Raw genomic sequence first — 12,968 nt, forward strand, 5'->3', positions numbered from 1 at the left:
TATTTTTAAAGAAAAAAATATTATAATGCATTGCAAAATATGTGCTACTGGAAATGCATCAATTTTTTATTTCCCTAGCCTTACCTTATACTATAATATAGAATCAATTTTATAAAGGCAAAAATTTGATTTACTATGAGATCAGTAACATGGTTTTAAAGTCAAAAGATTTATAGAAGTAGTATGTCCAATTCAAACAGAATTTTGCCGGGTTTTAATTTTTCTACAAAGCACTGAAGTAAATAATTTTGTGAAAAGTTTTTCTTTAATATGTTTTAAAGGGTTTCAAGTATTCTACAGATAGAGATTTTGGGGAGAACACCAAATTCTTTCCAAAAAGACAGCTATTTCAAGTTTTCTTTTACTCCATTGTAGAAGGTTTTAAAGACTTTTTTTCTCCAAAAGCTCATTTTCACCTGAAATAATTGTATTCAAGGGTTTCTCAGCAGGTAAAGTATACATTCTTACAAGGTTTCAAATTTCAGATTTCCAATAATGCATTTAAACTGAGCACTCCTCTTTCTGTGTATGTATCTATTATCTGCAGTTCTATTATTTACACTAAATTTTAGTCTTTTTAGCTCCTCTGAAATACGTTAGTGAACCCTCAGCAGTTACTAACCACTTAATAATTGTGAACCCGCCAGCCCCTTCAAGTAGATCGTTAACCATAAGAGTGCCTGACAATTTCCAAACCATACCCTCTGTCTAAAAGGAAAAGATAGGGCTTTGTGAGGCAGAAAGGAAGCGAAGGAAAACAAAACAAATGTAGCTCATGCTGAAAGTGAAAAGTGCTTGAACAGATTAGTATTTTCTTTTCTGCAAGGCATCCTGCCAAACTTTTTCTTTATTTTTTTAAGAGAAGAGTTATTTTTTGGTCTGATTTTTCAGTTTCTTGGAAAGTATTGGTATTTACCACCCCCATCGGCCCTTCATAATTATTGTTAGTTGTTTTGTGTTTTTCCCATCCGTCCACGTCACACAGTGAGGATACCCCCTGCTTCACCCTGTCAAAACCCCAACTCTGGGCGACCCTGGGTTTGGAAACTCCGCCGACTCCCGACGACACGTCCCACTCTCTCCCACTAACGCCGCTTATTTTAGTCGCAGGATCCCCCTACTACAGTTTCAGTGAAAGCCGGAAATTTTCATTTAACTCCCCTGCCCCCCCAACCCCCCCGCCCCGCGCCTTTCTAGCCCCCGACTCGTAGAAGGGAGCTAGGGAGCCCGGAGCTCGGAGCACTGCCGGGGCTTGGCCGCCTCCTTTCTCTCCGGAAGGCTTTAATTTGCACACTTTCTTGCCACTGCGCCACGAGCCCCCAGCCTCGCCGCTGGGTGGGTCTCCGGCAGAGTTGGCTTCTCGGGTCCCTGCCCCCACCCCGCGCGGTCGCCCCCGCTGCCTCCCTGGCTGGGGCCCCCAGCGCCGGCCAGAGCCCCGCGGCCCCCGTCCGCCCCCAGCTAGCGGCGCGGGCGGCGCCCTCCGCCTTCCCTCCGCCCTCCGCCGCTGTGCCCACCCCCTCGCCGGAGAGAGTGCTGGTAACTCCTTCCCCAGAGTCTGATTACCTGCTCCGCGAGGCCGCGGACACGTGCGGAGAGCCGACTGACACTCGCAGCCCCCTCAGGAGGCCCGACGCGACTGGGCCCCTCAGGTGAGGAGCTGTGCGCTCGGGTGGGTGGGCTGCGGGGTGGGGGGTCCCTGGGGAGATATGGGGGATTGGCCGGGGTCCGAGGCAGAACTGTGGGTGGGGTAAGTGGAGGCTGGCGGGGGGTGGGGGGGACCTGTGTTTCCCTGGAATCGGCTTTGGTTAACCCCTTACGAACTGAGACGGCGTTGGTTATGGGGGCCAGTTTTGGGGAGCTAGAGGATTCTAATCTGACGAGAGGGGGAGATCCTACGCTAGGGACACCCGCGACACCGAGATCCTGCTTCCACGTACCCGTGCGCACACACACTCACACAGAACACTCCTCATCCAGTTTCTCCAAACGGAACTGGAACTCTACTCGGACATTCACATAATAATTCACATTTAGGGTTCAAAATGCACTGCCTCTAGGGACTCCATGCTGGAGAATGTGCTTGCATTTCCCCCACGAAAACTCCCTCGCCAGCTCGCTGAGGTGTGGGTGTGGGCTCCACCTTCCCCTCCACGAGATAAATGTTAACGCAGGCTTCCTGCGGGCGTGTTATGCACAGAAGAGTGCACGCAGCCGGCCGGTGCCCAGGCTTGGAGCCCCACGAAGACGCACGTTTGCTTTAGTTTCCAAGTTTACTTTTATCATTTAAAATATTGGAGTTAAACACACGCCCCGTGGTGAGCAGCCCTTGTCCCCGCAGGGCGCCCGTCCGTGTGCATATGGGCGCATCTGCGTGTGCGCACACGCGGGAGTCGCGGTCCCCGGTGTGGCCTCTTGTTGCCGTGCTGGTGGCGACCCTTGTGGTGCTTGGCAGGCTTCGGGAGAGGCGCATGAAGGATTTCATTGAGTGTGAAGACAGAGAGCAGAGACAGAAAGCAGAAGGAGGCGGCTGCAGCCTTTGTAGTCGCGGAGGAATGCGGAAATGTTGAAGCACTATGTCAAACTTTTTTTGAAATGGGGTCAAGTCACATTCAGCCAGCGTGGGAAAGCAACAACAACAACAAAAAAAAAGTGGAGGAGAGGGGGGGAAAAGGCATTGCTGCTCCCGTTTCTCTCCGCCGAAGCCGACCGTCTGGGGGGCGAGTGGGGGGAGAGTCAGGGTAGTGCGGGGCCCGGCGGGGGCAGCAGGCGAAGTTCCCTGCGGGGGTGGGACGTCCCCGACGCTTCCTTCGCTGCGGAGCCCGGGGCTAGACTCGAGCGGGAGGGGGATGGGGGGACGCAGGAGAGGCGGGTTGGGCGGCCGGCGGCGGCTCCCCGGCTACCTGTGTGGCCCTCGACCTGGCTCAGACGCCCGGGCAGTCCTTGGGGGCTCTTTCCTCGGCTTTTAAGGAAAGTTCTGAATGGAGTGAGTGCCAGAAGCACTGCTTTCGCCGCGGTCCGCTCCACGCGCTCATCGTGGGGGTCGCGCCGTTTGTTTAATTCCTGGCAAAAGGCGAGCGGGGCAGCGGTTGCGAGGCAGGTAATTCCGAGGTGCCCCGGGAATTCCGGACACGCGGCCAGCGTGGTGAAAGTCCTGCCGAGGCCGCGGCGGCCGTGGGGGAGGGAGGCTCCCTAGGTCCCAGATAGCTGCTGAATGGGGAGGGAAAGTTAGGGTACCCTTCTCCGGCGCTTTGTTATGCAGAGGGCTCCGGGGGCGTCCGGCTGCAGCCTGGACCCGGCCTTTAGCCGGAGAGGGAATGGGGCAGCCACCTCCGCTACCTACAGCGGGGTGGTCCTGGGAGTGGGAAAAGGTTCGCGAGTCCGGGCCCCGAGGGCAGAGACCTTGTTTCTCACCCCTGGAGGCGCAGGGTTTAACCCCCCACCCCCCACCCTTTGAAAGAGAGGTTGAGTTTTGCTCAGGTCGAAATCAATTTAAAACTTCAGGACGAGGCGCGATTAAGCTATCCTCTTCCTGAAATTATTCTTTAAGAAGACGACAAGCGAAATTGTGACGAACACCCCTTTCTCCCACCCTTGGGATCCCGTGGGGGACAGTGTCTCCCCTCCCCCAGGACCTCTCGTTCGCCCACCCCCGATTAGCCCCAACCCTCCCCGACCAGATGGCTGGTCTTCCCAAGGTTTCCACCAGGGAGGTCCTCCCAGTCGGAGAGAGAATTCCGTTTCCAACCGAGACTCCTTTACCCCAAAGAGACCATTTGTGTATGCGAGTCGTTTTTAAATGTCTCCTCGTAGAAAAACTGAAAGTAGAAAGAAAGGAAGCAATTTCTGAGCAGATGTCTGACCACCCCTTCTCGCACACTCACAGCATCGGGTTACAGGGTCCTGGGAGCCCCCACCCACATTCTGCGGCCCCACACGGATGGACCCACAGTCCTTCCGCTCCAGCTTGTGCGCGACCCTTGAACGCCCTCCGGCACCCCTGGACCCCATCTCCCTGCACGTCCGGGCCTCAGGAGGCGGGGAGGGTAGCGACGCAACACAATGATATAGGGATAAATATTAAGCCGTGACATTGACGTGCCCGGCGCCTCCCCTCCCCCGCGCTCCCGGCACACTCTGGGCTGCTCGGCACGCCCCCTCCCGTTCCACTGCGTCCCGCGCCGCTCGCTCATCCCCGAGGGGCCCCTGCAACCTCTCCGCGCGAAGACGGCTTCAGCCCTGCAGGGAAAGAAAAGTAACTTCGCTTTTCTCGGAGGAACCAGGAAGGATTAAGCGGCTTGGGAGAGGGCAGGAGCGCGCGGAGGGTAGCGATGGAGGCTTCGTAAAGGAGGAGGAGGGGAGTCTGGAGGAACCCCGAGGAAGGCTTCTGGGCTGTCTGATTGCACTTTCTTCTTATCCTCCCGTCTCCTCCTTTAGGTGCAATGATTCTGGACTGAGACGCCCTTGGGCAGAGGCTATGTAATCGTCTCTGTCTGTGCTGAGGACTTCGCTTCGGGGAGGGAAGAGGAGGGATCGGCTCGCTTCTCAGGCGGCGGCAGCAGCGACTCTGCAGGCGGAGTTTCGCGGCGGCGGCACCAGAGTTACGCCAGCCCCGCGGGGAGGTCGCTCCATCCAGCCTCCGCAGCCGCGAGAGCCCCAGCGCCCGAGCGCCTGAGCCAGCAGGGAGCAAGGAAAGCTAGACCAATCTCCGGGGAGCCCCGGAGTAGGCTAGTGGCGGCCGCCAGCTAGTTGAGCGCACCCCCCGCCCGCCCCAGCGGCGACGCGCCGGGCGGCGTCCAGGCGGCATGGAGAAGGACGGCCTGTGCCGCGCTGACCAGCAGTACGAATGCGTGGCGGAGATCGGGGAGGGCGCCTATGGGAAGGTGTTCAAGGCCCGCGACTTGAAGAACGGAGGCCGTTTCGTGGCGTTGAAGCGCGTGCGGGTGCAGACGGGCGAGGAGGGCATGCCGCTCTCCACCATCCGCGAGGTGGCGGTGCTGAGGCACCTGGAGACCTTCGAGCACCCCAACGTGGTCAGGTGAGCCAGGGAGCTGCGCCCTTGCAGTCTGGGGCCGCGCGCGCGGGGAGGGCCGAGCCGGGAATCCTCAGGCCCAGAAAGGTGTGGGGCAGAGGGCGACTGGGGAGGTCCTGCGCGACTTGTTGATCTTACAGAGTGAGAGTTAAGTTTTGTCGACAGAGCCGCGAGCCAGAACCGGTGACCTTGCCAGACAGCGAGCCGAAAGACGAGTCAAAAAACATGACCTGCGCAGGCTTCCCTGCAGCTGTGCAACTTAGAAGCGTTTTCTCCGTGCCCTCCCTGAAGGAGGGTCCGGGGGAGGTGGGTGCGTTTTAGGGACAGGATAAGCCAACCGGAGACATGCCCCGCTAGCTCCCGCATATTTTTACTGGCCATGCCGTTGGGGAATTTTTGAAAGACCTAGTAGGTGAGACTGGAGAATGAGGATGCTGTGTGGTAATCAGTGGGAACTTTATGGGTGGAGCCTAGTGTAAATCAGGTTAAGAAGATGCAGAAACATCATAATATTTTTGCCAGTCATACTCTCAGTTTCTCTTTATTAAAGTTGCGTAATAAGAATGACTGCTGGTGGTCTAAGGAGTTTGAGTGCTGATGCCCAATTTCAAACAGCGTCATAAAAATTTCTTCCAAAACTGTTATCCCTGTGTCTGTTTTACTTTATATCTCTGGGCGGACATACTCTTTAGACTAATTCTCCAAAGGGTTAAATGTGAGTCCAAGATGTGGGATGGTTAGATCATAAATGTTCTGCCCATGCTTTTCCCAGATGGGGTGTGCGAGTGAGTGGGGAGACAGCAGTTCTTACTCTCTCCTGCGTGGTAACCAGTATTAAATGAAAATGTGTGACTTAGGATAATGGTGTTTTCTTAGTGATCCTGGAATTTCCCCATTGTGTGGTTGACATTGTTTGGTTGTGTCATCCTTTTCCTTTTTAAACAGAGATGCATAGCTTTACATTAAAAAGGAATGCCTTCTACAAATTGGGTTGTACAAAAACTTCTACAAATTGGATTGTGATTTTACTTTTCTCGATCTTGAGAAAATGTGTAGCAGAAAGATCTTTTTTCTCATCCATTTAGGGCTTCTGTTCAACAAATACATGCCTACTGTGTGCGCTGAGGATGAAATTATGTAAATAAGCACAGCTAAATATTTTTGTAAAAAGTCAAACAATTTAACATTAGTCATCAAAGTGGAGAGACCCAAGACTGACCTTTGAAATACCAAACTCTCTACAGACTCAGAGAGACCAAGTCGCTACAGAATCTTCCTCGGAGGTTTTAACTTGTCTCCTCTTTTCCCAGGCTGGTGATTTGTGCGGTGCTTTGTTCTCAACGCAGTTTAGACTGAAGCTAGAAAGCATCAAAGAATCATAAATACATAAATAAGGCAGTAAATGGTTATGAAGTTGGAACTGCATTATACCTCTGCTTTAGCTAGTGAAGGAAGGACAAAAGATACTGAGATTGCGAGAATGAGTGTTTTGGAAGATGAGATTATATATTAAAAAGCTATAGATGACTTTTTTAGTGTGTATTTTCTTTGTTAAAAACAACAAAATCCCTTTTGGGGGCTCTTTGTGATATTGGAGGGAAAAGGGGAGGGTACATTTAGCCCCCTGTAACTCAGTTGTCATCCCAGAGGAATCACCTGAATACATACTGAAGGATGAATTCCACCACTAAAATTTTAAGACGAAAAGTTCTTGTTTTATTTTGTCTGTTACCTATGGAGTATCCAATTAAGGGTCATTATCATGTGTATGAATGAATAATGTCCCTCCAACACAGAGGTACTACAGAGGCACCCCTGTATAACACTATTGTTTACAAAGCTCACGCCATTCTTATAACAGAGGCACACTTTCTGCCATTGTGCTTGTAGATTTTGTCTGATCCATCCTATTCTCTTGATTTATCCTCCTGAGATTGATGTGTTTCTAGACGTTTCTAACGACCCATGACTTGGATTCTGTACTGTGAATTTCAGGAGGATATACTTATGAACTGAAGACAAAGGCATTGTTTTCTGAAGTTATTTTACATGTTAAGTGGCACCTTTTACATGATGGCACCTACCTGTTGAAGTCGTGAGAATAAAATGACATGGTGTATGTGAAAGCACTTTGTAAATGTAAAAGTACTTCAGATATCTAAAGGATTGTTTGCATTTCAGCAGATTAGTAGGTCTCTTGCCATGGAGCAACTTTGCAGGGAGGAGTCAACTCACCTGACCTTTTTTGTAGAACAAATCGTATTCAAACCCAGACATTACAGGTTCTGGAACCAAGAAGCTACTTGAGGATAATTAGCCTGTAGGATGTCAGAAAAGACTGTCAGTCACCGAGCCATGAAATTCAGTGATACTTGAGGAAATTATTGATGATGTCACCCTCGTGAGCTACAGATCTTCATTCCCTTTTTGTTTCCTTCCTGTTTCTTCTCTTTTGCCTCTGTCTTGGAACAACCATTGGTCCCCATGACTTATTTGGCCAGACTAAGAATTCTGGATTTTAGAGGTTGCTAATATTTGCTCAGACAGGGTCAGGAAATAAGGATAGTTGACAGCAATTCTTTTCTTTCCAAGGGAGAGTTGTCAAAGTTGGGTCCCCAAACCTGTGATTTATTATTGCCCCTAGGATTAGTTTTACAGTCTTAAGCCTGGTTCTTTAATGGTTTCTTAAAAGGGCAGATGCTTTTATAAGTACCTTCAAGTCGTAAGTAATTGATCATAATTATAGGCCCTCCCCACAGATAGTTAAGCCTCTAAGCTAACAGGAGCATAATACACATATTAGTTTTTTCAAAAGTTTAAGATTTAATTTTGGTGGATTTGCCAGAAAAGCTGACTTGTTATTGCTGGCACTGGTACTGCCTGCATGCACAGGGATAATGACTTGAAATTCTTGCTTACCTGCACTTGATGTATCCCAGGCCCTCACTTGATCAGCCAGTCAGTGTGTGGGAAGTAAATTTACTCTTTTTTTACATTTGGTAATCCCAAATCCTGGAACCTTTGCCAGAATAAGACTTCACTGTGAACCTGTGTTGGAGTTTCTGCACTGCACAAATGGATCCTGTTTTAACAGCCTGAACTAAAAACAAGAGATAACATAATAAACATGTTTTGTCAGCAGTCAGTTCATTCACCACATATTTACTGAGGGTCTACTATGTGCCAGACTCTTCTAGAAGTTGGGGATATAGCAATGAACAAGCCTGGAAAAGTCTCTGCACTTGTAGAACTTGCCTTGTAATGAGATGAGCAGTTCGTTCTTCTCTTTAAAAATTTACTCATCTTTATTTTAATTGCCTTGTTTTGTTATACTTAACCAGTTTTATAGAACAGATATTTCTGATAATCCAGTTACCAGGAATTTCCTGATTGAGTAGGCAACATAACCAAAAGGCTAATCAGAATCAAGTGCCTTTTGAAGATTAAATTTTACCTTGGGGACATAGGGATTGATCTATATGAGATACTGACACATAGCTAATATAAGTAAACATTTGAGCTCCATTTATTCAGAAAGGATTTAGGAAGGGCATGTGCTTTAGAAACCATGGGGCTAGGTGCTGGGAAAGATACCTGGGTAAATCACACCTGGCTACTCCTGAAGCAGTTCTTCCCATGTTTGAAGGAATAAGATGATCACCATAACCCTGATACATGACTGGATCATGTGCTGTAAGAAAGATACAAGCAAGTGCTTACCTGTATTGTCTCTAGGGATTAAATTTATTAGTGTAACAGTGAAAGCAATTCAAATTCAAGTATTGCCTCTGGAAACTAAAAGTCATTACGTATCAGTGAATAAACTTGTGATGTTTAAATATTATAATTAGAATATTTAGTCACTGCTTTAAAAACAAAACAAAACAAAAAACCCAAAGAAAAGGCTGTAAAGCTTAATGATTATTCAAGGAGAGTTTTCTAATTTTCTCTCTCTTTTAAAGCTCTTAGTAATATATAGCATAAAAGGTGAATAAAAATATGATTTTCTCTAGAAAACCTAATTGTTAACAGGGTGAAGGAAACATTACATATTTGACTCTGTAAAGCCAGGTCTTCAATTGGATTAGTTCATGAGAATCCTTCTGAATAAAATTGCTATTTGTGTGGTTGAATAATACATTTACTAGGGCTTTTTTCAATAAAAGCAGGAAAAGCAGGAGTTTAATTCTCCTTTTAAATATCAGTATGTTAAAAGTATGTTTCTTCTTTCTGTCTCTGAGAGTTCCTTGAAAAGTTTCTAATTTATCAAGGTTGTTTAGTAAATAAACATTTTCACAGTGGTATTCTGCTCATTTTTTGTTTCTGCAGAAGAACTTGATAATGCTGAATTTTTGACATTGCAGTTACATCCCTTTTATACAACTATTATCAACATAGAATTATTAGAATCTCTCTGTGGAATCAAGGACAAAAAAGGTCTATAAGAGGAAAACTTGTATAAACTTGAATATCTTTGGGGATATTTTCCTATGTTTAAGACATGGGTAAATGAATATTTATGCAAATAGGTTCCTATTAAAAATAAATTATTTCTTTTTTTAAAAAACAAATGCCTCACTATTAATGATTTCTTAGGAAAGTTTTTTAAGAAGGAAACACACCATACATACAGCCCATCATTGTAAAACCATGGATATTAGGGTTGGAAGACACTCTGGAGGTCAAGCTACTTGTCTATCATGCCATTTTAAAGTTATTAACTTGTTCTTAAAACTAAGTAGCAATTTTTGTTTGATGAAAGCAGTTAAATCAGGTGAGTACATTTCTAGTTTTGAAAAAATGAACTGTATGTAGACAAAAGTGACAGTTTGCCAGGAATAAATGACATAACAATAAGTGAATAACAATTCAGGAAATTCCTGAATTCTGCAGTATGCCATACTGAAGTTATCCCTACAAAAGTATTATTCTAGTAAATTCTTCTTTTACGGAAGTTGTGCTATAATTATGATAATTTAAATTAATTATAGTAATTTAAAATAGCTATAGTTAAATGATAATACAGGTAAATAATATAGGTAATTCATTAATATTGAATTCATTTTAGACAAAGAGGAATAGGAAAAATTGAAATGCTTAGTACTTGTCTGATGAATGGAATATTACATAATGTGACTCTGGCACCTTATATAACATTCTGGTTAATGAAATAAACGTCATAATACTTAAAAATTAGATGGCATAACAACCATCAGACACATAAGCAAATATGTGTTTTCCGTGCCTCCTGAGGAACTAATCACACTATTGCTCTTTCTCTTGAGGTTCAGATGAGTTGCTCTGTCTTCATAGGAAGTAAATTAATTCCGAGCTTCTTGATGTAACAGAACACAGCAGAGATGAAATCTGGGTGTCAGTGAATTGCTAACAGGAGAAGGTAGTGTGTATGATGTTGGGCCTTGTCCAAGATCCAGGAGGCACCACTGAAAACGCACCAGTGGTTGATAACAAGCATTCTTACATGAAGGTCACCATTTGAGTGATGATCCATAGATGCTAGGTTTGGTGGAGCAGGCAGGCCGGCAGTCAGAGAGAAGATTTTTCCAAGAGCTGCTAGGTAGTTGTCTTGAATATCACCAGTTTGCTGCCATACCTGATTTTCATTTTACCAGCTGTACATGTAGCTGCTCTTGCCTGAGAGGTGAACCGGGGGGGACCGTAAGGCATGAGGCAGGAATCTGTGCAAGTGTACATTGGTAGTCTGGAAGTCCATTTGAGTCAGGATTATTATGAAACATTTTTGACCATCTCCTTTGTCTATAGTAGTTTGTCGAAATTTGGACATCTACTGGCTTTGTAATTTAAGTAACCATTTAAATTATTCCTATTCTCTGGCCTTCCTAAAGGATTTAGTTCAGTAGAATTAGAATCACAGCATAAGGATTTTTTTAATTGGAAGAAGTCTTAGATTTAACCTAGTTCAACTCCCTTTGATCTGTTTAATAATAATAAAATTTGAGTTTTATGAATGCAAAAAATTATCAGATTATTAGTGAACAGTTTTATTCTGTGATTATATGCATTGTAGATATAAACTGATTGAGGACGGCTAAGATTCAGACAGAGGTTTATATTAAACATTAGCAGGAGAGGATGACTGATGGTCATTGCAAATACCAGAAAAAAAATCCCTTGAGATGTAAAAGTATTTTCAGTTTAGTGACTTTATGTTTGCTGACTTGAGGACCAGGATTGTGTATTTTATATCCATAAATAACAAGGTATCCATAACCATTAGTTAACCCATATATGTTTCCTGATTGATTGAATTAAGTTGAATAAATTAAATTTTAAACCCCTTAGATGAGCACTTTTCACTTTTAGAGTTGTATACCGCATTAGCAAGTATCTTGGACTGTTGACATTGAGAGATCTGTGGATATTAACTGTAAGGCATACGTACGTGAAGTCTATTTAGTAAGAGTCTTCAAATACTCATATTTAAACTTTTCCTGACTATCCATTTTTTATCTTCAATATTGTATTAGCTTCGGCTTTGACAGGATATTCTCATGTTCTTCCTCTGAATTTGTTAATGTGTATCCTACAGATAAATGAACTACTCCATTTGCCCTAATGGATTTCTTGCCATCCACGTCTGTAACTTTAATTTGAACAGATCTCTGAATGTGCCTCTCCTGCACCACTCTCCACTTGAAATTCTGCTTATCCTTCAGGGCCAACCTCAAACGTCACTTTCTTTTTTCTGTATTCCTTAATACCTCGATTTGGATAACATTTCTGCTTCCTTTGAGTCCTGGTAACTTTGGACCTCCTGTATGGCACTTAGCATATATCTACCACCTAATATTATTTCTGTTAGGTAAGATGGAATGTTAACTCCCTTGACAGACCTCTTCTGACTCTCTACTCTTTCACACCCCATTTGTAAGCTTTTCAAGGCAGAGAGTGTCTTGTGATCATGTCCGTTTATACCTATATCCAGTGAATATAAGGTGCATATGTAACAAGTGAGTGAAATCATTGAAAAGGGGTCCAGTTATAAAGGAGGACACCATATGAATTATTTCTATCATGTGAAATAATGTTAATACTACGGAGTGTCAAGGAGAGAGAATGGATCTGTATATTGGATTACACTTATTGGATTTCCTGGGAAATAATTTAGGAAATGCTGAAAAAAGGAAGTTTCATTTTTGTTTTACTCCAATCTGTACAGTTTATATGAAAGTGAGTTTTAAAGTTTAAGTAATTCATTCTTATAGTTAACTGTGCAACCTTGGACTTAATTTATATACTGCAAAGAAGACATTAACATTAGGAAATGAGCATACATTCAGTAAAAGCTGAAAATAATTTGAACATTTCAAATGTAAGAAAGTAAGGTATTATAAATACATTTTGATCAATTGCTTGAATTCTTTTATTTTTCCCATTAATTTTAATTTCTTTGGCTTTCAATAGTGGAAAACCTGTTAGAGCAGAATTAGGTAAAACCGTCCTAATAATTTCTATAAAAGATGATTCTGAATCTCATTTAAGCCTTGTCTTCTACTCCTATTCATAATTTGTGTACAGAGAATTTAGATTCCATCTTGACAAACTGGTAGGTTTAGTTAAGAAATATTCTTCCAGTTTGAACTCATTCCAGTTTCTTAAGACACACATGGTTGGGGGGGGTGTGTGTGTGTGTATGTGTGTGTGCACGCACATGTACATGCAGAACAGTGGAGTACAAGATTCTTGAAAGAAGGGATTGTATTGTCTTGTTCCTTGCAGTATCCCAAGCATTTAGCATGCTGTCTGGCGTCTTGTAACCCTGAATAAGTATTTGTGAATGACAGAATATGTGTCATTTAGAAATTCGGAATTTAATTTTTTTTAGTTAGAAATGAGTAATCATGTCTGAAAATACAGGTGAGGTCTCTAGCATTCAGCAAGTATTTTTGAGCATCTG

The 12,968-nt window shown here is 44.6% G+C and overlaps 1 protein-coding gene across 4 annotated transcripts in view; it reads left to right on the plus strand.

Moving 5' to 3' along the window:
- Window positions 1-1,523: 1,523 nt before the first annotated feature.
- The window catches only part of CDK6 (cyclin dependent kinase 6), a 238,121-nt gene continuing 226,676 nt past the window's right edge, over window positions 1,524-12,968 (plus strand). Inside the window, 2 exon segments of one of the 4 annotated variants that reach the window (NM_001261307.1) lie at window positions 1,524-1,649; window positions 4,435-5,035. In NM_001261307.1, the coding sequence (NP_001248236.1) occupies window positions 4,803-5,035 (233 nt within the window). In that variant the 5' untranslated portion in view covers window positions 1,524-1,649; window positions 4,435-4,802. 4 annotated transcript variants of the gene reach the window in all.

The sequence above is a fragment of the Macaca mulatta genome, chromosome 3, assembly GCF_049350105.2.
Source record: "Macaca mulatta isolate MMU2019108-1 chromosome 3, T2T-MMU8v2.0, whole genome shotgun sequence".
In the NCBI taxonomy this organism is placed as follows: Eukaryota; Metazoa; Chordata; class Mammalia; order Primates; family Cercopithecidae; genus Macaca; species Macaca mulatta.